The sequence below is a fragment of the Podarcis muralis genome, chromosome 6 (genome assembly GCF_964188315.1).
Source record: "Podarcis muralis chromosome 6, rPodMur119.hap1.1, whole genome shotgun sequence".
NCBI classification, from domain to species: domain Eukaryota; kingdom Metazoa; phylum Chordata; class Lepidosauria; order Squamata; family Lacertidae; genus Podarcis; species Podarcis muralis.
In genome coordinates this window covers 7,003,790-7,028,207 of record NC_135660.1, presented here as the reverse complement: position 1 = coordinate 7,028,207, position 24,418 = coordinate 7,003,790, and the positions used below count along the sequence as shown (strand labels likewise).

The 24,418-nt window shown below is 43.5% G+C and overlaps 1 protein-coding gene across 1 annotated transcript; it reads left to right on the top strand.

Moving 5' to 3' along the window:
* The first annotated feature begins 3,272 nt into the window (after positions 1 to 3,272).
* Positions 3,273 to 19,644, top strand: LOC144327935 (cytochrome P450 2J4-like). The gene is made up of 9 exons (XM_077929681.1): positions 3,273 to 3,525; positions 7,132 to 7,294; positions 8,539 to 8,688; positions 9,050 to 9,210; positions 11,097 to 11,270; positions 12,336 to 12,477; positions 14,675 to 14,862; positions 15,646 to 15,787; positions 19,246 to 19,644. Exons 1-9 carry the CDS (start codon positions 3,358 to 3,360, stop codon positions 19,431 to 19,433), a joined length of 1,476 nt encoding a protein of 491 aa, XP_077785807.1. The 5' UTR covers positions 3,273 to 3,357; the 3' UTR covers positions 19,434 to 19,644.
* The last annotated feature ends 4,774 nt before the right edge of the window (positions 19,645 to 24,418 follow it).

Below are 24,418 nucleotides of genomic sequence, written 5' to 3'. Positions count from 1 at the left end.
GTCTGAGCTGTTCTGTGAGGTTATTTTGTGTGCATTTGGATTTGCCTGAGCAACTTGCGGATCTTCTTTCATTGGAAATTCCAGATTGGGCGGAATTCCAGATTAGGAAGTTGGATAGTGAAGGAAGAACCAACTGAGCAACAGAATGGCATTGAGCTGAAGTTTAAGAAATCACACCAAAAGTTTTGGTTATAGAAATAAATTTCTGTGTGCCACTTACAGGGGAATCAAAACTGGAAGGGTTTGGATAGAAGTAAATTTCTGATCTCTATCCTGCACTATGGACAGTGGTTAAGAAACTCCTTGTTGCATTTCCAACATATTTGGTGGAATGTGGTATTAGTGTGTTCATCCAGTTTCTCTCCAACTTGACTCCAGATTACTAAACATGGTGTTTTAAGACTCCTGCTAAGTGACTTCAAATCAGACATTGGGAAACTGGTATCACTTCATCAAACTCATCCATTGCATTAAGAATTTATTGAACAGTGAGATAGTTAGGAAATGTGGTATCTAAGATTCTTGCTAAATTACTAGTAGACTTTGAAAAGCTGGTATCGCTGCATCAAGTCCATCAATTTTGTTGAATTAATTAAACTAAATGGTTTTTAAATTAAACTAAACTGATTTTTAATAAATGTGCAATAATTGTTACTATTTTGATTTTTTGTCTTTCTTAGTGGCTCCACAATTTTTCCATGTTCTCACCGCCTCAAGGCAAGGAATCACACAGGGGTGGAAATTGTGCTGCAAACAGCAACTTTCTGTGCAGACATGCAATATATCTACATATGTAGTGGTTTCGCTCCTACAATACACACTAACTTTAAGAAGTGCTTTCTCTTGGAGAAGAATATTTTCATACACATATGTTTGGAAAAGAAAGAGAATTAAATATATTCCAGAAGACTTTCCTTGGCTAACAGAGTGTGTGGAAACAAAATAGAAAGCACTTAAGGTGGAAGGTGGAGCTTTGGGGTCATTTGGACTTGAAAGGAGTAAGAAACAAGATTCAGGCTCCACTTTTAAATATGGAGGTCTGGCTGGAAGAAACATGGACCTTATTGGGCCAGAGCTTCTCCGAAATCTGGTGCTTAATACCAAGGACTACCAAAAAAAACCGGCAGAGAGGAATTGAGAGAGAATTAAGAGCCTCGGACATGAGATCTCCAGGCTGATAGTAGATTGATTGATGGACGTTTGTTGGGGATTGAAACCGGGAAAGGGGTGGGGTGGAGTCTGGGAATCCAAAGGGTGTATAATTTAACCTGTTCTGTTTTTATTTTGTTTGGATATTTGTATGAAAATTGGGGAAATCGTGGAAGGGAATTTAGGCCGACTTTAGAAAAAGGTTTAAAGAATAAGCAATGATGTATAAATATAGTTTATAAGGCAAAATTGGCTTTTTTAAATGAACTAAATATAAAAAGGTTTAAAAATAGGGATAAGAACTTGTCGAACCAACAATCTGAACTGGAATACAAGAGGGGGAGGTGTGGGGAAGTCAGGGAAATATGTTATAGAAAATAAGGATTGTGAACTTTATGTGTTTTTAAACTTTTTTTTCTCTTTTTTGATTTTTTATGGTGGAAAATCTTCATAAACATCTTTAAAAAAACAAAAAACAAAATAGAAAGCACTATGGATAGAATTTCAGCATGTAGATTTTTCAGAATATTTGTGGTAAAATATTCACTAACCCAGGCTGTATCACACTGGTCGCTGGGTATTTAGTATAAAACTCTATAGTCAAGATGCACTGGCTGAGGGGCTATGAAATATGATGGAAGCCCCACTGTGCTGGTGGAACACCACTGCCATGAAATACTGGTGCTGCTTTGATACACTGGTGGGACTCTCTGCAGGGATATCCATTCCATGGGCACAGCTTTACTGTGGTTTGGGTGCAAGGAGGGCTGTGTACAGGAGGACGAGGCATGGGCAGATGGCATGAAGGCGTAAACTGGGGCAAAGCAGAGCTGCAGAACAGAAGAGACAAGTGGCCTCAGTAATGGGGTTGGGACAGGCATGCAATCCTATCTGTAGCATGCAGTTTTCTCCAGCAAAGATCCCTGGGGCAGTATTACTCATTCCCCCAAATTAGCTTTTCCATGATAAATATATGTTAGGTATGTGAAACGCATGGGACACGGGTGGCACTGTGGGTAAAACCTCAGTGCCTAGGACTTGCCGATTGCATGGTGGAATCCCTGCGGCGGGGTGAGCTCCCGTCTTCGGTCCCAGCTCCTGCCCACCTAGCAGTTCGAAAGCACAATTAAGTGTAAGTAGATAAATAGGTACCACTTTATAGCGGGAAGGTAAACGGTGTTTCCGTGTGCTGCGCTGGTGCCGGCTCGCCAGAGCAGCTTCGTCACGCTGGCCACGTGACCCGGAAGTGTCTCCGGACAGCGCTGGCCCCCGGCCTCTTAAGTGAGATGGGCGCACAACCCTAGAGTCGGACATGACTGGCCCGTACGGGCAGGGGTACCTTTACCTTTCTCTTTATGTGAAATGCACAATCAGGTCTTGTAACAGTGCCTGGGGAACTCACTGAGTGGAAGGTGCTATAGCATTGATGTTTGTGTGCAGGGAGGGCCAAGGTGTTACTGGGGGTGTCCACCTCAACATCACTGCATTGGCTCTCCCCGTGCCCAAGTTGCAATGAGAAGAAGAAGAAGAGTTTGGATTTGATATCCCGCCTTTCACTCCCCTTCAAGAGTCTCAAAGCGGCTAACATTCTCCTTTCCCTTCCTCCCCCACAACAAACACTCTGTGAGGTGAGTGGGGCTGAGAGACTTCAGAGAAGTGTGACTGGCCCAAAGTCACCCAGCAGCTGCATGTGGAGGAGCGGAGACGCGAACCCGGTTCCCCAGATTACGTGACTACCGCTCTTAACCACTACACCACACTGGCTCTCTATCCCTGTGAAAGGTAAGCACCGCTTGTGTTTGCATGGAAGCTGGGTGTTTTGCTTTTAAGCATGCTTTCCCTCTTCTTCTTCTAGGCTGGCCTAGTTCACTCCACCCCTCTGGTAATTTGTGTTTAGATCACTCCTTCCTTCAGAGGCGTGGGAACAGCTCCAATTCTTGATTGAAATACATACCAGATCTAACCATGACATAAGCGCTAAAAGAATTAATGCAAAGTGAGATGCAGACCAAGAACTAATTAGATACGATGCAATAAATGTTGCCACATCTGTCTTCAGTGCGGTCTGTATAAAAGGTTGTTGGTGAATGAAAGAGACAAGTGACAATATCTTTGAAGGGAAGCAACACGCTCTTGGGGAAACTATGTTCCAATGCACACAGCTATACTAGCAAAAGAAATCCACGGAGGAAAGATAACAACAGGAGAATGGCAGGGATCTTGGAAATTTTGTTTTTTGTGCTGGTGGCTCTTATGATTCTGCACTTGAGACAGCTCTGGTCACGCAGACACTACCCTCCTGGACCTTTCCCACTTCCTGTCATTGGAGGCATGTGGCAGATTGGGAAAATACTTTCGCCAGATACTTTCCTGAAGGTACTTCTTTCTAAATCATTCACTAGTTGAGTAAGAAGCTGGCTTAATAGAACTGCAGATTATTTTATTTCTACAGCAACTGGTGAGTAAAGTGTTGTGTTGGTAAAACCTTCTGGAAAATGGAAGTGTGACATGTAGTGCAACGTCAATTGGAACATTTGTTCCTCTCTTCATCAAAACTACAGTATTCTGCAGGTATTCTGCATGCTATAGCAACTTTAATTGTACACATAGTAAATTCAATTAAGGATTTCAATGTAATAATAATAATAATAATAATAATAATAATTTATTATTTATACCCTGCTCATCTTAATCTGGCTTGGTTTCCCCAGTCACTCTGGGCAGCTTCCAACAAAATATTAAAAATACAATAAAACATCAGACATTAAAAACTTCGGGTCATTCCATGTCAGTTCAACGCGTCATGTCACCCACTGTCTCACATTTTGATGAAACTTGGTGTACACCTTTCCCTTAAGGTTGAAAGAAACCCCCTTAAATTTTCCCCCTCTATCTCAAACGGTTTCACTTTTATAGCACTTCAAAGTTTCATGAAATCTGCATTTCTGTTCCTCTTGAGATCCTTGGCCTTGTGTACATTTTATTTTCTCCCCTCCATAACCAATGATCATATCAGATAGAGGGGGGACATTTAAGGGGGTTTCTTTCAACCATAAGTGAAGGGAATACACCAAGTTTCATCAAAATCTGAGACGGTGGGTGATGAAACCCTTGTTTTTTGCATTGATTTGATGTGGAATGACCCTTTCCCTAAATAGGGCTGCCTTCAGATGTCTTCTAAAAGTCAGATAGTTATTTATTTCCTTGACATCTGATGGGAGGGCGTTCCACAATAACCACTTCTCACAGTGAGGGAACCGTCAGAAGGCCCTCGGCGCTGGACTACAGTGTCCGGGCTGAACGATAGGGGTGGAGATGCTCCTTCAGGTATACTGGGCCAAAGCCATTTAGGACTTTAAAGGTCAGCACCAACACACTGAATTTTGCTGGGAAATGGACTGGGAGCCAAGTAGGTCTTTCACGATTTCAAATTTCTCATCATAACGAATCTTATCTGGCTTACAGATAGGTAGCCGTGTTGGTCTGCCATAGTCAAAACAAAAAAAAATTCCTTCCAGTAGCACCTTAAAGACCAACTAAGTTAGTTCTTGGTATGAGCTTTCGTGTGCATGCACACTTCTTCAGATACACACAGAGTGTGTGTATCAGAGTGTATCTGAAGAAGTATGCATGCACACGAAAGCTCATACCAAGAACTAACTTAGTTGGTCTTTAAGGTGCTACTGGAAGGAATTTTTTTTGTCTTATCTGGCTTGTTTGCATTACCAATAATCATTTTTAAATATATAATGCCAGATTGATTGGCTGTATGATTACCCTGTATTTAATTTTGGGGGAGCAAATCCATATACATTATTCAGGGATATATAAGAAAAGAAAAACTTTTTGTATACATTATATTAGCTGCAATATTCTAAAATACGTTTGTGAATTACTTTTTTACATATGGGATGACTTTATATTTAACCATAAATTTAATATTCTATATATGTATATGTATATTCTATACACTGTATTTGCTCGATTGTAATGCATACCTTTTTTTGGCCAAATTACGTCATGAAAATTAGGGTGCGCATTAGATTTGATGGCACATTTACATTCACCAGCAAATACTTTTTTGGTTTCAAGGTTTTGAAAATTGAGGTGCACATACTGTATGTATATGTAAATGTCTCCTATAAAACAAAATGATTTCTATTAACTAATATATTGTTATAAGTAGAGTGGGGAGATCTTCCATTAAACCCAAGAAATTGGTGAATGTCAGAATCTAGCTAATATTGGGGATATGAATGCAAAACACAATCTGCAGAACTGTGCCACACAAGGAATCCCTGGGCTGGCTTATGGAAACCAGCTTGACCAGGGCTAGTTAAGAACAAAAACATTAATAGACAAAGGTGTGGATGGCTTGTGATTAACACATCAAAGGAAGGTTCTCAAGTCTGTGCTCACAGGCTGGCCTCACAGGAGAAATGTTGCCCTAGTTTTTAAACTAGGCTTGGGATAGCAGATGGATGGGGAGGAGTTGCTTGGAGCAAAGGTGTGTTAGGAAGAAGAAGGAGAACAACTACAGTGCCTTGGACGAGAACCTTGGACTATAGTGCTACACTGCTGCGGGGAACAAGCCACCCCAGAGATGACCATCCTGTAAGATCTGGACTCCCACAATTCAAATTCAGTTGCAAATATGCGAATAAATCATTTTTCTTAAAGCTACAACAGTTTCCACTACATCCTGATTCTCAAAGTAGCACAGACCCTATGGGAGTGCCTGGAACCTCCTTGGCATCTTGCCACAGCAGCTTGGCAGAGATTGGAGGTGGCCCCCAACCTTTTAACAATATAAAGAATTATAAGGGCTATAAGAAACCCACCCTGGATTGAGAAAATCTAAGCAACTATTAGCCAGTTTTGAGTTCGAGCACTGCCAGGGCCAATGCTGCACAGAAAAGCACCTGTGAGCTGCTGCAGCCACCACCACCTCACCTGGTGCTTGTGAGCAGGACCTACCACAGGGGAGGAGGGTCAACTCCTGCCTGAGTATCACTCCTTCAGGGATGTGTTCTGCAAGAAGGAGCCAGCAAAGTTGCCATGGCACCAACTATATTGCTGTGTGATTGAGCTATTCCTGGGGGCGCCCTTCCCTTGGAGCTGCCTCTACCCAACGTCTGAGGCTGAGCTTACAGTTCTGTAGTAGTTCCTGGATAATGATTTGGCAACAGGCTTCTTGCAGTCATTGAAGGTGCTGGATGGTGCCCCAGTAGTGTTTGTCAAGAAGAAGTGGGCAGTGGAGCTGAAGGTAAAAAAGGGTAAAGGATTCCTGGACAGTTGAGTCCGGTCAAAGGCGACTATGGGGTTGCGGCACTCATCTCACTTTCCGGTCGAGGGAGCTGTGACGGAAGCCAGAGAGCACGGAAACACCATTTACCTTCCTGTCACAGTGGTACCTATTTATCTACTTGTACTGGTGTGCTTTCAAACTGCTAAATTGGCAGAAGCTGGGACAAAGCAATGGGAGCTCATCACCAACCTTCCAATCAGCAAGCCCAAGATACTCAGTGGTTTAGACCACAGCACCAACCGCGTCCCTTTAGTGGAGCTGAAACCTTGCTTGGATTATAGAAACCCCAACCTGATCAAATCCCCACTTGGTACCCATTGCCTCTCTGAATGGTTTTCCTTTGCCCCACTCCTTTCCCATGGAAGACTCATTCTTTAGTGCTAAATCGGAGCAAATGTCAATCTGAATAAAATCTGAACTTCTGTTTGTTCTGACTGAGCACTAAAGAGTGGTTTTCCTTGCAAGGGGGGGGGCAGCAGAACAAGATTTAGTGTGGGTAAGTCCTCAGTCTCACAACAACTGGACAGCCTTGAAATACACTCTGTTGTGGCGAAGAAGAAGCCTTTGCCAGCTCACTGAATGCCTGTGGCAATGGGCTATAGTCACAAAAGCTTGTAATAATCTGCTATATTTTAACATGACGGTTCTCTTTTCTACTTTGATGCTAATGGCAGCTGGCTAAGCAATATGGAGACATTTACAATGTATGGCTCGGACATTATCCTATGGTAGTACTGTCTGGATTCCAAACGGTGAAAGAAGGCCTTACAAACTCACCAGAAGTCTTGTCTGAACGACCGGTGACCGTTTTCCTGAAAGCTGCACTTAAAAAAAAGGGTAAGTTGTTGAGAAGGCTGATGGGTTTTGCTGGCCCTATCTCCAGAGAAGTGTATAAAATCAAACTCTGACTATGCCCATCAACCGAAGCTCTTTCCAACAGCAGAGGTCTTCAAAGAAGTCATTGCACTGCATTTACCAGCTTGGTCATTAGGCACTAAGATTGCCACAAAATCTGGTTCATAGGCTAGGCTCTTGTGCAAAACTCAGAAGTCAACAAAGGTGATATGAACTTATGATAACACTTTTTGTGGGAGTCTTGGGAAGGTACTGAAAGAGGAAGTCTTGCTGATTTGAAAGGAAGAAGTGACTCTTCCGTGCATGAGAAGTAGAGTGAAGGAATTAGTGGTGAATATATTCTGATTTCATTAATCCTGTGATGCCTCCTCAATGCTACATGACTGCTGTCCAGAGGGACTAAAGTGCAAAAAAGTGGAACCAAAATAAACTAGAACAAAAAAATTATAGGATTTCAGCAGAAAGTTATAGGATATACACTTATTGGAAATGAAGCAGTCTCTTCTTTTTATGTTTAGGTTCTTTTCTTTATTGATTTGCCTTTTTATGAACCTTATTTTTTGATAGTTTTCTATAAGTATTACTTATATGCAGGAATTAATATTTGAACATATATATCTGTGATAAAGGAGGACGTTTACAGAGAACTGAGGATTAGAAAAAGAAGGGATCTGTGGAAGACAAATCAGAGAGGGTTTTCTCAGGGTCTGAGGCTGAGGAACGGGGAGACCTCCCAGGTGGGAGATGGGGGGAATCAACTCTCGGTATTCTTTTCTTGATATGTTGCCTTTTCTTATCTTTCTATAAAAGAGTTTGGATTTTACTGCTTAATATGTTAAAACCTTTAATAAAACTCTATTAAAAGAAAAGGAAATGAAGCAGTGTGACCACCTCAATAACATAACAATCACAAATAATCATGAATGCACATTAAAAGGATATCTGGAAGGATCCTGTGTGCTATATTGAAATAAGTTCCAGTGCTTGAAGACAAGATTGAGTGATGGCCTCTTAGGCATTTTCTGAAGAGTACAGTGCTGGTGAATATCACTTTACTAGACAGATTCTGTTCCAGTCTTGCAGTTCTTAGGCTGTGAAAGAATGGCATCTCTGAAATACACAGGTATTATCTGCACTAAATTTGGTCTCATCTTGGTTGACTGACAATTTTAAAAATATGGCATTTTTGTGAGTAATGTTTTCTCATTGATTCCTTCCTGTTTTAGGTTTGGTCTTTTCAAATGGTCACACCTGGAAGCAGCAGAGACGGTTCAGTGTCATTACTATGCGGAAGCTGGGTCTGGGGAAGAAAGGCATGGAGTTCCAAATACAAGAGGAAGCCCATCGTCTTGTGGAGGTCTTTGCACATGCAAAAGGTATGTGATATTACCGTATTTACATGAATCTAATGCACCCTCCAATATAATGAACACCTCAGTTTTCAAAACCCTGAAAGCAAAAAAAAAAATTGCTGGCAAATGCGAATGCGCCATCAAATCTAATGTGCACCCTAATTTTCACACTGTGATTTGGCCAAAAAAGGTGCACATTACACTCGCGTAAATATGGTAAGTAATGATGCTGATACCTATCCCAGTTTGCAGTGATCTTTATGCACAATCTCTGCACATTTTGGAATGGAATTTTATACATTTTCACTTTTATTCAATTATTTTTAAAATAGCAATTGATCCTAGCAGCTTTCTGAGATATAAATGTAAATGATTTCATTTGCAGGGCAGCCACATGATTTTTCCCTCCCCATCACTAATGCAGTGTCCAGCTTGATATGTGTTTTGGCTTTTGGATACCGATTTTCTCTTGAAGATGAAAAATTCCAAAAATTGATCGATGCCGTTGATTGCATGTTGAAAGATTCAAATAGCTTACTTCACATGGTGAGTAGACTTTTGATTCCCAGAGGCCCTAACTCAAATAAGCATTCACAGAACATTATGGTAGTACTCCTAAATCTTAGGGCTCATCTACACTTCCATTTGTCCTGCAGGTTTCTCCCCCTGGAAAACCTGCTGTTCACCACTGAATTGGAACAAATGTCAGTTGCTTTTTCTGTGAGTTGATGTTCCAATTCAGTGATAAACAGTGGGTTTTCCTGGGGAAAGTGACAGGAAAATGAAAAACCGTTTGGATCTGTGTCTAGAAAGCAGGACACAAGCAGAAGTGTGCATGAGCCCTCAGAGTACTCAATTCATTGGAGGGAGATGTGAATTTTAAGTCCGTGTTGGATTTGTATGCCTCCTTCCAGCAACTTCTGCAGCCAAGCTGATACCAAGGAAGGAAAGTCCACAACCTCCTGAGGGCGTCCATTCCACTGTCAAACAGCTCTTACTGTCAGAAAGTTCTTCCTGATGTTCAGTCAGAATCTCCTTTCTTGAAAATTGAAGCCATTGATTCAAGTCCTACCCTTTGCAGCAGGGTATAACAACAACAACAACAACAACAACAACAACAACAACAACAACCATTATTTTTTTAGGAAAAAAGGTGCCACAACTCACCATTAACGCCTCCCTTGTTTTCTTATAATGGCAATGGTGCCAAGCTAAGAGGTGCCGGAACTGAGTTCTAGTGAGTTTCAGCTGAACCTGATTATTATTATTATTATAGGAGAAAACAAGCTAGCTCCATTTTCTTTGTGACAGCTACAAATCCACCTGTTACCTCATTCAACCCATGTTTTATGAGTTTTGTCGCAAGAATATCACGGGTGACTTTGTCAAAAGCCTTACTGAAATCAAGATACACTATAACCACAGCATTCCCCTGATTCACCAAGCTTGTAACTCCATCAAAAAGAGAAATGAGATTCATCTGGCATGGCTTACTTTTGAGAAACCCATGCTGGGTCTTAGTAATCACAGCATCCTTTGCTAAGTGCTCACAGACCGACTGCTGAATGAACGAATGCTGCACTAAATTCTTTGCAACAAAAATGAACCAAAATGTGAAAATAATTCACCTTAGCACTGTGTCCTTAAGCTTTGATAGTTCACATAAATTTAATACATATATACTCACTTTTCTCAGTATTCAAAGAGGCTAAAGAGAAACCAGGAATGAACAAAAAACCCCACAAAGCATCAGAAGCAATATAATCATAACTTCAACACCTTTTAAAAACTTATTAAAATAATATGTAGCAGAATCAGAAGAGACAGGTTAGTTAAGTTCAGAACACAGCAGCATCTATCCATCAACAGATCATCTTCAGACCCATGTTTATTCACTTAAACAGAAAAGTTTAGGAGGAACTTCCTAGAAAGCGTATTTCATGTTTTTGCTGCCACTATGGGAAATTCTCCAAGAATTCTGCCAGCTGCTCTATTTCTAATGGGACCCAGAGCAGGGCTCAGAGACTGAAGTTGTGGTTCTGAAAGGAGAATACAGCTTTAGGTACCCTGGTCCTGGGTCATGAAGGGCTTAAAAATACGTAACAGTAAGAATGGTGTAAAACGAATGTTATATGAACTGACTGCTGGCAGCTGCAGTTTTGTCCTGGTTAAACATCCCAACCTGTCTTCTAGTGCGGTCCTATTTAGTATGCCCAATTCACTGCCAGCTGAAGTGATGTAAAAGCACTCTGCCACCTGCCACCCGGGAGTAACTCTGGGTCAAAGAGCGCCCACAGACATTTAGCCACAGCCTCAATAATAATCCAGGCCATGATGCTGAAGTGCCAGTCCAAATGAGTGTGTTGATAGACCTTGTTACCAAACCACTTTGTGGTAGTGACTTGTGGTTTTTGCTTTCTCCTCCTCTGCAGCTGTATGAAGTCTTCCCGTGGCTCATGAAACATTTCCCAGGGCCTCATAGGAAGTTATTTGCCTCCGCAGACTTGATACTTTCATTTGCAAAGGAGGAGTTAGAAAGGCACAAAGAGCAACGAAAGGATGAGCCACAGGATTTCATTGATTTCTATCTACTTCAGATGGAGAAAGTAAGCATCCACTGTCAACTCCAGGCACTTGGGGCCTGTCCACACTACAATGTGTGTTTGTGTCTGAGTTCCCACTTACTTTGTGTAGTCCAGATGAAGTTACCCTCAAACAGCACCTGTCTTGATTCTTTCCCTCTGTAAATTTGGGTGTACCTGATACAGGGATAATTCAATATACAGTTGTACCTTGGTTCCCAAAGGGAATCCATTCCGGAAGTCTATTCGACTTCCAAAACGTTTGAAAACCAAGGTGCAGCTTCTGACTGGCTGCAGGAACTTCCAGATTTGCAGCATTTGGGAGCCAAGACATTCAAGTCACAAGGCGTTCGACAACTAAGGTATGACTGTATTGGGGGAAACTGGACTTTAAATCGCTTCATTTGTGCTAATAGATGATTTATTGTGGTGGTTTTGGTTGGGTGGATCAATAATCACTTTTTGCTGCTCAGAGTGGGCAGGGTATAAATAATATATGATGATGATGATGATGATGATGATGATGTCCTTTCAGCCTCCTTTTCTACTCCAGCCAGCTTGATTTCATTTTAGGGTGGGGTGGGGTGGTCAGACAACAAAGCCGCAGAGCCATTCAGAAGTGTAGAAAGTCCCTGATCTGCTCTGAGATGCCATGTTAGTGGTGTGATCTGATTCAGAAAAAACATTTCCAAGATCACCCCAGTTCACCTTGTAATTTCAGGTACACAAACAGACAATGCAAACCACTATTAAATAAGTTTGGGAGAGCATACCCATAAACTTGCACTGGATTTGTGCAGATGATGCCACTGTTTTTGCACCATCACCCCAATTTTTTTTGGGAAAGCTGACTTGGAAAGGGCTGTGGTTTCTTTTTATTATCTCTTATTCTGCATGTCTTCAGAAGGGTGTTGGAGAGATCCTTTCCTACTCCAGTCTATGACTCTCCAAGTATCTTCCTGCACACTCAGCTGTAAAACATATTATTAGGTGTTGCGATAGGAAGACACCCCCCACCCCAAGGTCAGATAGATTTTGTGTGGCCTGTAAATAATTCCAACATTTCACTTTTCCCATTATCGTCAATAGAGCAAGGATGACCCCAACTCTACCTATGATGAAAGCAACCTGGCAGAGTGTGTTCTTGACCTTTTTATCGCAGGGACAGAGACGACTGCTGCTACTCTGCAATGGGGACTGCTGCTCATGGTGTCTTATCCAGATGTTCAAGGTGAGGGAGAACTTTGCAATGGAAGCAAGCACCTCTCTGAATCCCTGTAGGGAAGAGCTTAGATTTATTGCTTTTTTAGTAGCAGGTTGTGATTCTTCCAAGGTGTCATAATGGGTGGATGACAAATATATGTTCAGAGCACAATTATTTTCTCAAGAGCAACCAGAATGCCCCATGATCAGCTTGGGAGAATCTGTACCCAGTTCTCCCCAGTAAAAATGCAACAAATTATCCACCAAATCACAAAGTTCCCACAGTGGCCAACCAGGTGCGTATGGGAAGCTTGTGAACAGGACCAGATTGGAACAGTATTCTCTGTACTTGTGATTCCCACCAACTGGTATTTACAGACATACCGTATTTTTCGCCCCATAGGGCGCACCGGCCCATAGGACGCACCTAGTTTTTTTTTGGGGGGGGGGATAAAGAAAATAATTTTTATTTTCCCTCCAGGCGCAGGGCTGGGGCGGGGGAAGCCCGAGCTTCCCCCGTCCCCAGCCCCCAGAACAGGCGGCTCCCGCCGGGCTCCCACGCCTTGCAGATATCTGCCTGAAGCCCAAACCAGGTCGGGGAACAGCGGGAAGGCGGCGCTCCACCTCCCCGCTGTCCCCTGAGCTTGTGGGGCTGGCGGCAGGGAGAAGCGCACTTCTCCCCACCACCAGCCTCCAAACCAGGTCGGGGAACCGAAGCCCGGGGCGCGCTGTGCAGCGCGCCCCAGGCTTTGAGATGCAGGCTGCTATCCGCAAGCCTAGGGAGCCCAACGGGAACTCCCGCGGGCTCCCAAGGCTTGCGGAGAGCTTCCTGAAGCCTGGCGAGTGGGAGGGGTTGGTGCGCACCGACCCCTCTCGATCTCCAGGCTTCAGCTAAAGCCTGCATTCGCCCCATAGGACGCACACACATTTCCCCTTCATTTTTGGAGGGGAAAAAGTGTGTCCTATAGGGCGAAAAATACGATACTACTTTTTACACTGGAGGGATGAGGGAGAACATATCCATCATGTTTATCAGTCATTGATAGCCTTATCCTCTAAAAAATCAAATCCGATTCTAACGCCATTCAAGTGAGTGGGCATCACATCTTGTGGGAATAAATTCCAGAATTTAACTCTGTGCTATAGGAAGAAGACCTGGGACGCGGGTGGCACTGTGGGTTAAACCACAGAACCTAGGACTTGCTGTTCAGAAGGTCGGCGGTTCGAATCCCCGCAACGGGGTGAGCTCCCATTGCTCGGTCCCTGCTCATGTCAACCCAGCAGTTCAAAAGCACGTCAAAGTGCAAGTAGATAAATAGGTACCGCTCCAGCGGAAAGGTAAACCGTGTTTCCATGCGCTGCTCTGGTTCGCCAGAAGCAGCTTAGTCATGCTGGCCACATGACCCGGAAGCTGTACGCCAGCTCCCTCGGCCAATAAAGCGAGATGAGCGCCGCAACCCCAGAGTCGGCCACGACTGGACCTAATGGTCAAGGGTCCCTTTACCTTATATGAAGAAGTACTTTCCTTACCCTGTCCTGAATCTTCCAACGGCAGCCACAGGTATTTGCCTTGGGGTATGGCTGAGCATAGCACAGTGTGGGTCACCACTGTGGCCAAGCAACCACTTTGCCAGGAGGAAGACGGGGGGGAAATGGGCAGCCATAGATTTGTGCTAACTAGCCTCCATGCACTGGCTGCAATCCTGTTCTGTGTGGGAGAGAAGTCAGGCACTAAGTTTCAGTAAGGGCAGAACTGAGTGGGTGAAAGAAACATTTGATCTGGCTCCTGGTGAAATAGTCTTCCCAGAGAGTAAGGAACTCCCCTCTGAATTTGTGGAAACATGAGAAACTGGCTGCTGCTGAGTCAGGGCCAGGGTCCATCCAGCTCAGTATTGCCTACACTGGCTGCCATCAGCTCTAATGGGATTTCAGGGAAGGAACATTCCCAGCCCTACCTGGAGATTCTGGGAATTGAATCACGGACCTTCTGCACGCAAAGCAGATGTTCTACCACAGAGCAATAGACCTGTTCCACATGCAGCTGCATTCACGGTATTTAATTGTTAACTTCTTATTTTCAGGGTGCTGCCAGCATATACCAATGAGCCTCACTTAATATACCAGGGTCTTTTCACCCCACCCTATACAGCTTGATTGTCAGAAGTTTCTCAGATTTAAACCGGGGTATTTTAAAATAAAGCTTCATTTCCCACTTTTTCCTGCAGATAAAGTCTACAAGGAGATGGAAGATGTTTTAGGTTCCTCCCTTCCCATTTGCTATGAAGATCGAAAGAAACTGCCTTACACCAACGCGGTGGTGCATGAAATTTTGCGTGCAAAATATCCCTTATTAATTGGGATTCCCAGGCGATGTGCAAAGGATATGGAAATGCGTGGTTTTCACATTCCAAAGGTACAGGATATAGATAAGGCAACAGCTGTATATTTTGAGAGCAAAGAGCACCTGATAGTGGCACTTTAAATGCACACATGTAGCACAAAATCTGAGGGAGAAGGATCTCCCCTCTCTCTCGAAAAAAATATCTGAAGATTAATAACCTGAAAGTTAAAAAATTCTGTTATGACAAATACAAGGAACAGACTATTGCATAAGTGATCTGGAATGAGAGGATGAAACCCAAACACATAACAAGTTTTATCAAGATACATATAATCATAGAATTGTAGAGTTGGAAGGGACGCTGAGGGTCATCTAGTCCAGCTCCTTGCAATACAGGAATCTCAACTACAACATCCATAACAGATGGTCATCTAACCTCCAAAGGCATAAAAACTTGCAAGGAAAGTATCCAGTACAAGAATCCCTGGACCTGCTTTCCTGTAATTTGGCAGGCTTTTCCCACCTGTGAGGGATTAGCATGCATGCCAATCTCATTCACTTCTGTCAAAAGGGAAAGAAAAGTTATATAATTCCCAACAACAAATTGAAGCAGAAGGAGAGCAGCCTCAAACACGCCCTGTGTTGAACTCAGCAGCCTCTGATGTACCTTGGGCTGACACACACTATATTCTGATGCACCAAATCAGAATTAGAATTAAATATTGTGATTATTGTACACCATAAATAAAGACTGTATGTGAGAAATGTGTCAAGATTGAATACTGGGGCAGTGAATGGCAAAACTGTTTTGTGCTGGTCCAGATGCATTCTGAGCCAACTGTTTCTTCTTTTCAGAGGACAGTTGTTGTTACAGATCTGAATTCTGTTCTTGTCGATCCCACGCGATGGGAAACACCTGAAGAGTTCAACCCGCACCATTTTTTGGACACGGATGGAAATTTTAGGTCTAGAGAAGAATACCTGCCATTTGGAGCAGGTAAACGTAGAAATAATCATGGTCACATTTAGTAGCTTGTTTCAAACAAGGGAATGGTCAAAGGTGATTAAACAGAGGGAGGGCCATGAATGGATCCCCTGTGGTTTAAAAATCAGGTTGGGATGATAGTGTTGAGAGAGCAATGAATTTAACATTCCTCTTCCAAACCATTTTCCAATCTGAATTCTCCCTCCATAGAGTAGGGGTATCTCTCCAGATGTTGTTGGGCTACAACGTCCATCATCCATGACACTTGCCCATGCTGGCTGGAGCTGATAGGAGTTGTAGCGGCACTTGGAGGGTAACACATTGGCTATCACTGCTTTGGAGCAAACAGCTTCTCTGGAAAAGCAATTTAGTTTAGGGTTTAAGAGGGGAAGGGTTAAAATCTTCACTCTCCTAGAATTAAAGCCCCAATCAGAATTGGGGGTTCCAGTGACTCTCTCTCTCTCTCTCTCTATACATACATATACATATGCATTTATCTATTGCAGTTTTCTTCCTTTTTTATTTACAAAATTATATACTGAAAGTTTCATAAAATTCCAAAAATTATTAACATAAAATGATGAATTAGTTATAAACTGTAACTCTGTTGTAAATTGCATCCACTTCCATGTACAAAATATTTTTCCCTCTATGGCTACTGCAGAAGGTGAGCCCAGAACAACCAGCTGCTCCAGCCTCTTCTCTCTCTCTTTCTATCTTTCTCTCTATTTCTTCTTTTTGTTGTAAGGAGCATCGCACCCCATAGTTGCTTTTGACTGGATCTCCATCACTGTGGCAGCTGCCTCTATTGGCCACCAGGTGTCTCCTCTGAGATGCTGGGGAATCACACACAGGCAATGTGTGCACTTTGATTATTCCTTCCCTTAAGCCAGGGGTCAGCAAGGTTTACCAGCCATGAGCCGGATCACTCCCACGGAGATCATCTGTGGGCCGGACTGGTGCAGCGCAACACCGGAAATCGCGTCTGCGCATGCCGAGATGCCCAAAATCACACCTGCGCAGAAGCAATTTTCAGCATCTGGGGACTTCCGGGATAGCGCGAACGGGTAATGGCGGATTCCCTCCGAGCTCCGGAGGGAATCGGCTCCGCTAAGGACGGGTCTTGCCGTGCCGGCGACACGGGGACCCTTAGAAACCGCAGGCGCGGAAGCCTGCGGACATGGTGACTCGGTGGGCACCTTAATCGCCCTCCCTGACCCGCGAAGAGCCTTTTTAAAGGCTACGGAGTGGACCGGAGAGTGGCGTGGTGCTGAGAGTCGATCGCTGCCTTGGCGGAGCGAAGCCGCGAGCCATGACCGGAGAGCGCTATCTTTCTTCCTGAAATTTGGACTGAAACAAATAACCCGTGAGTAGAAGGGAATTTTGGCATTAAAAGTTTTTATACCTAAAATTGAGTACGATCGGGGGTGTGTTAAAAGGAAGTCCGCACCCCCCCCCCCCACAGAAAGATTCAAAGCGAAGAGAGGAGTACTAAGGCGGAAAGACTTTGGCTTTAAAAAGATAACTCTCACGAATTGGATGACAAAGTTATTGTGCTGGAGTGGAAAAGAGAGAATTTTGAAAGTTTCCTTTTCTCCTGGTAATCCCCCCCCTTGGACCCGGGAGCGCCCTGTGTGAGAGCCCGAGGAAAAAGAATAAAGAGTTTGACAGCTGTCAAAAGAGCTGTCAAACGGGAGGCAAAGACTTGGGGCTGTGTTATTGGTACTTTTTCGGACTAAAAAAGCTACATTAAAATTGATCTTTTTGAAACAAAGTGACTGGGAATAATAAAGTGGCTGGGAGCTACAAAGAAACTGATTGTTGGAATAGAATCATGATGGAAATCCCCCTGGAGGGAACTAAAGACATTGCAATGGCTGCAGAAGGGAAACTATGGGCAGAGATTGAAAGGATGTTTTTTCTCGTGGGAACTTTACAAGAGCAAAGTACCACAATAAGTAAACAACTGGAGACTTTCGGTTTGGAACTGAGCAACTCTGCCAATGATACAAAGTTGATGGAAAGAAATTCTGCAGCTGCAGAGAAGGAGATAACTTTGGAGCGGGGGGAAAAAGAAGAAGAAGAAGGAGAGGAACTTCAGGTGGAAAAAACCAACCAAAAGCCTGCAACCTCTGGGAACAAAGGAAACAAAGAAAACGACAAGTGGATTACAAATCTGCAAAAGGAGAGAAAGACAAAGGAAGAAGTCCCCAGAATAACTGGAATATTGGACTATATAAGAGTAAACAAGTATGATTGGGGCTTTTTCATCAAGCAGGAGTATGAGAGACTGAGTGGTCCTGAGCAGAAACTGAAATTTATTGAATTGGAAGGAGGAAAAAATGAGAGGCTGGTGACAGAACCTCTTCAAGAAGAGAGGTCCAACAAAATGGATTACCAACAAAATTGGTGGAGAGAGACTAACTGGGGCTTAAGAGCCTCTGATGTGAGAAACCCGGGCTAAAGCAGCCAATCTATTGGGACATTGGTTTGGGAAGGGACAGAAACCGGGGCAGGGCAGGAGGGGAGAGGAGAATAGTTAAAATCTGAGATTTAGAACTGCTATATTATGATTTTTTGATGCAATAGGTGAAGGAAGGAATTCATGGGAGAAGAATTTAGGCCGTCCTTAGAGAAAAGACTTATTGTGTAAAACTGGATAAGTTCAAATTGGGTCAAGCATAAGTGACAAATTTTAAGAAAGGATGAGACACTTAAGGGAGGAGAGCAAATAATTTGCTGAGATAATTAATGAAACTGGAATGTGGGAAGGAGGGTGCGGGGAAGTCAATGTTATGCAATTATGTATGTTTTTGTTTTGTTTTTATAAGTTTGTCTGCTTTTTAAAAATTTGAAAACTCAATAAAAATTTATTGGGGAAAAAAAAAAAGAAGAAGCAATTTTCAGCATCTGGACATGCGCAGATGCGATTTCCAGTATCTGTACGTGCACGGACACAATTTCCGATGCCTCTCGGCAAGTCCCCGGACCACGCTGCGGCAGTTTAGTGCAGTGCGCAGGGGACTCGTTGAGTGGGCGGCTTGGTTCAGGGGCGGCTCGTGGGATGGTAAAATGGTCTTCGTGGGCTGCATCTGGCCCATGGGCCACACATTGCTGACCCCTGCATTAAGCTCTTCTGGCAGTAGACCTGCTTTCCCAAAGTACTACATATAGTGATACAACCATGACCTGTATGCTCCATATCCAAATGCTCATGCTGCTTTCAAGCTTAGTCTTCCTTTGGGAACTGCAGCCACTCAAGATTAGCTTCCAGTATTTCCTGGAGCAAAGCCAGGACCCTCAGGATGTCAACACAGAGGATTAAAGGGAGGTACTTTGGGAGTAGTTGTTTTCCAGCTTTTTGTTGCTGTTGTTATGGCTAAAACTACTGGCTGAGCAAACCAGATGAAGTGGAGAATAGATGGAGTTGGTTATGACTCACTTGCTGCTTCCCCTTCTTTCCTCTGCAGGGGCTCGAGCCTGTGTGGGAGAGCAGATGGCCAAGATGGAGATATTCCTCTTCCTAACCACCCTGTTGAGGGCATTCCGCTTCCAGCTGCCAGAAGGAGTGAAAGAACTCAATAACAAGCCTGTTTTGGGGCTGACATTGCACCCCCACCCTCACAAACTCTGTGCTATTCCCCGCTGCAGTGCATGAGGAAGCATATAAAAATAATTACCGTGGTTTATTTATTTATTGCCATAAATTTCTCCATTATTATTATTTTTCACTTTGACTGACATTCTGTCCTTGGCTTTCTCAGTTCTACTATCATTGGACCAATTAAAATATCCCTCATTTGCAGCAGGGGCAGAGTTGGTAATCTTTGATAATATGGCACTCTGAGCTAGGCCAAAATTTGGCACCCCCAAACATATATTCTCAATTATGTGCCTTCCCAATTTTTTGCCCCCTCGGCTCAGTGCCCTGTGGAGGGGAACCTCCCATGCCCTTTGCAGTTTCTTTGCTCAGGACTGAATTCTATATCTGAACTTAGGTATTTTTACCCTATTCCATTCAAAGGTGAAAAGGAGGCTCATTTGTTGAGTCTGCTCTTTTTCAGCTTATGGAGTCATTGTATTTTCTTTGTTAAGTGCTGAATTGGACATTTAAAAGGGAGAATTGCATGCTGAGATGGGTCAGTGGTGGAGTTTTGTGCTGTGTTGACATACTAACCTATTTGTAGCACAAAAATGTAGCATTTTTGGATCCAGAATCATTCATTCTTGTCCTCAACATACTGCTTTCATTGTAGACTGATTCTAGAACCTGCCATCTACAAGCCTAGGGATGGCTACTTGATATGTAAAAACCCTCCTCATTATTATGTTTTCTACGCCTTTTCCACCGTGCGCATGCCCCAGATGAATCAAGAAGGAAATGGTGGTTGTGATCATGCTATACACCCAACCCACAATGCCATTGGTCAGGTGTAGATACTTCCTGTGACACCATTGCTGGGATAGTCTATATCTGTTTTCAAATGGACGCACTGTAGGATAACTCTAGGTAGGGCTAGGAAAGATTCCCTCTTTGAAAGCTGGAGACATGCTGGCAGTTGGTGCTGACAATACTGAGTTGAATAGATGAATGGTAAGGTAGCCTTCTATGTTGCTGTCTCTGCCCACAACAAAACCCCACCTTTTCAAAAGGCAGAATAATAGTGCTAAAGGCATCAACAACTGTGCAGGTTGTGCTACAGAAGTAGGGGTAGTTTATGACGTCTGAGAAGATGGAAGAACTGAGGGGGAAATAAAGTTCACCATGATTGGGTGCTGGCATTGTGTGGGTGCCCTCTAAAAAACATTCACACAATGCACCCACACAATCATGGTGAACCTTCCATTTTCAGCTGTGAATGGTTTCTTCCCTGCCACAAACGTGTGTTTGTGCAGTGTTGGGGATAGGAACCATGTTTATTTATTTCTTTTACTAAATGCTTCTGATTAAGCATCTCAAAGTGATTTCACAGTACAGTAAAAGCCATATGCAAAACAACTGCATTTGTGAAAAGAGTTAATACCATTGGATATATAAAAACAATTTCAGCTAAATTCAGATACTGACTGCGATAAAAGTAATCACTTAGAAGGCATGTTTGAAGAGGAAATTCTTCAACAGGTGCCAAAAATACAATAAAGACAGTGTCTGTTTACTTAAAAGTACGGTAAACCTTGCAATGATACAAGTGTACAGAGAGATCCACTAGCACTTTACCATGCTAGCTCACCATGCTATACTGAACCTTACAGCATGTAATCTTCAGCTTCTCTGCTGATAACCTTGCACTGAGCAAAACCTCTTCTCAGTGGCTACTTCACACTCCTGCCAATGCTGCTGAATGCAGTCTTGGCCTTATAGCTGCCTCTGTACATATATACATCCCTTAAAGAAAGGGAGGGTGGATGAGTCTGTAAATAAAGTAGTGTGTAGCTACTGACTGTCTCTTTCTTCTGCAGTGGGATGCCAGAAGACGAGTGTGCTCCTCTCAGGAGGGAGGGGTCGCTTATTACCGGTCTCTCTGGACTGAGGGCAATTTACAGCCAGAGGCTGACCACCGGAGAGACACCTCGGTGTCTTGGGAAGGTGGCGGCCTTCCCGGGCATTTTCCCAACAAATGGTAGCAGAGGATGGTTACGTATGATGGTTATGTCCGATGGTTGCCGATGGTCGATGGGTTCTAAGCCACCCAGTGCAGCTGGCATGCTAGCTCTAAACAGAATCCAGACACAGAGGATGGGCTGCTCAAGACATGGGCCAATTTCACCCATTTTTTTCAAATTACACCAAGAGTCTTGCATGATTTTGGAAGGAACTTCGAAAGGGACATTTTAAAGCTTTAACTGCCTATATTTCCACACTTTGCTGCATGTTTTGTAATTTTTAATCTCTACTGGGGCTCTCTCATTAAAGAGTACTTGCCCCAAACCTGGATCTAGGCATCGAGGGAATCCTTCTATTTTACTCTTGCCAGAGATAGACGCTAAAGGAGAAGATAATATTTGGATAGTGCTGGCTGTGTAACTAAAACCCATTTCAGGGTGCCAGCTACAGGAGGTAATGGATCAGGCTTCAGGTGTAAATGAAGCCTCATCCTAGACAGTAACATCAGGTGTAAAGAAAGAAACCAGCATTACACCCCAGTCTTTTTATTCATGAGCTTAAAGGTTGATTTCCTGAGGAAACTTATTTTTTCTTGCTGCAAGAAAGTTGAGCACAAACATGCTTTCATTCCAAGTGGCAGCAATTACCTGCAGGGGTCAGTGTTGTTGTTGTTGTTGGAGTGTGCCTTTGTGATTTTCATATTATAAGAACCTGCAGTTAAATTGGAGTGCAGAGTAGCTGATTTTCATTTGAGTATATCTCAACAGGTGGGATTTGGAGAAGGCAAGAGTAAGATAGACCACTATATGATGCTCCAACATCTCAAGGAGAAATACTCATCATGGAGCGTGGTATCACTATACATCGCCTTTATTGATCTAAAGGGGGCCTTTGATTCCATCTCTAGATCTAATCTCTGGCACAAGTTAGAGGCCACAAACATTGATTGAAGGCTTTTATCGACCTGGTTAAAAGCCTAAGCAGACAAAAGCTCCACTCTTCCAAGCTACACCATCATTGGATTTCAGTTCTGCTGTATGCAGATGCTGGTGCAATTTTATCAAGGATTCCAGCCCTAGAACAATATTGTAATGAAGATTCCCTTACAATAAATCACCAGAAAAAACCCCAAAGATAAAGGCATTTGGTAAACAAGATTAGAACATGGACCACTGGACAGTGGCGGAGGAAGCCTCTCGGGTACCTGGGGCTGGACGAACCGCCCATAGGGATGAATGGGATGGGGCGAGCGGCACCCATAGGGATGGACAGGATGGGGGGCGCCCATTCCCACCCCTCCATTGTTTGCTTGCCTTCCTCCTTCCCATCCTCTCCCCTGCCTGCCTTCTCCAGCCAGGAGTGTGGGGTAATGGTGGGGCGAACTGTGCAGGGGGGTGGCCAGTGCGATCCGCTGTGCTCTGAGGCATCAGCATTGGGGCGAGCTGCCCAGGGGGTGGTGTGATCCGCTGCGCGCTGCGGTGCTGGGGCGAGCCGTTGTGTGCTGTGGCGTTGGCAGCTCAAGCCTTTTTGCCACCCTCCTCAAGGATGGCACCCGGGGCGGAGTGCCCCCACTGCCTCCCTTCCTACGCCCCTGCCATTGGAGGCCATAAAATTGAAGATGTGCTGACCTTTAATATCTAGGTGTAATTTTCCAGGCCTCTGGCTCAAGGAAAGCCCATAACATTCAAGTAACCAACAATGGTAATAAATAAATAAATCTGTGCATAACATCCTCAAATTTCTCCAGACTAGGGGTGGCCACTACACTCATGCAGCTCCAAAACTATACCAGGCTAAAGTTTTGGCCCAACTGTTATATGGTACCATTTTAGGACCACCACCTTCCCTTTTCTTCTGTTTAGAGCAAGTTCATTCATTATTCCTAAGAATGGTGGTACAAGTCCCTAGAAGTATATCAGATGCCATGTTATGACTGGAGATTGCGTTGGTCAGAGTGGAAGCTAAGGTGTGCTTCCATAAACTTCTGGCTGAAGATCTGCTATTTCCCACAAGGTGTCCCCCATCCTATATTTATGCATCTGGTTCTTCCTGCTTAAGTGCAGAACCTTACATTTGTCCCTATTGAAATTCATTTTGTTAGCTTGTGCCCGGTTCTCCAATCTGTTACGGTCATTTTGAATTCTGATTCTGTCTTCTCCCAGCCCTCCCTGTTTGGTGTCATCTGCAGATTTGATGAGCATCTCATCAATTGCTTCATTCAAGTCATTTTAAAACAACAATGGGCCCAGGACAGAACTGTGCAGCACCCCACTTGTCACTTTTTCCCAGGATTATGAGGAACCATTAATGACTACTCTTTGGGTTCCATCAGTCAACCAGCTACAAATCCACCTAACAATTACCTAGTTCAACCAACATTTTACCAGCTTCCTTGCGAGAATATCATGGGGGTCTTTGTCAAAAGCCTTACTGAAATAAAAATACACAATATTCACATCATTCACCTGACCCACCAAGCTTATAACTCCATCAAAAAGAAAGGAGATTCATCTGACATGACTTACTTTTGAGAAACCCATGCTGGGTCTTAGTAATCATAGCATTCTTTTCTAAGTGCTCACAGACCAACTGTTGAATTATCTGTTCTAGGACCTTCTCTGGTATCAATGTCAAGCTCACTGGTTGGTAGTTACCTGGGTATTCCTTTTTGCTCACCTCCAGTCTGTAGGAACCTCACCTGTTCTTCTGCTTTGAACATAGCTGAAGACAGCTTTTAAAATTATTTTTAACCTCAACTCATTCTGAGCATTAGCTTGCCTGACATTCACCCTGCATGTTAGCTACCTGTTTATGCTCCTCCTTTGTGGTTTCCCATTTTTTCCATTTCTTATATAGGCAATGATCATTGCACATGTGCTTTACCACAACCTGGAAGTAGCAGTAAAAGGGGGTGGGGTGGGTGTAATGGGGTGGGCTTATTTCAGATTTTAATATTGCACAGCTTGAATTGACTGGATGTATAAAAACTGTCTAGACCAATCTGTTTGATTCAAAACTTTAACTGTGGAACAAAAAGC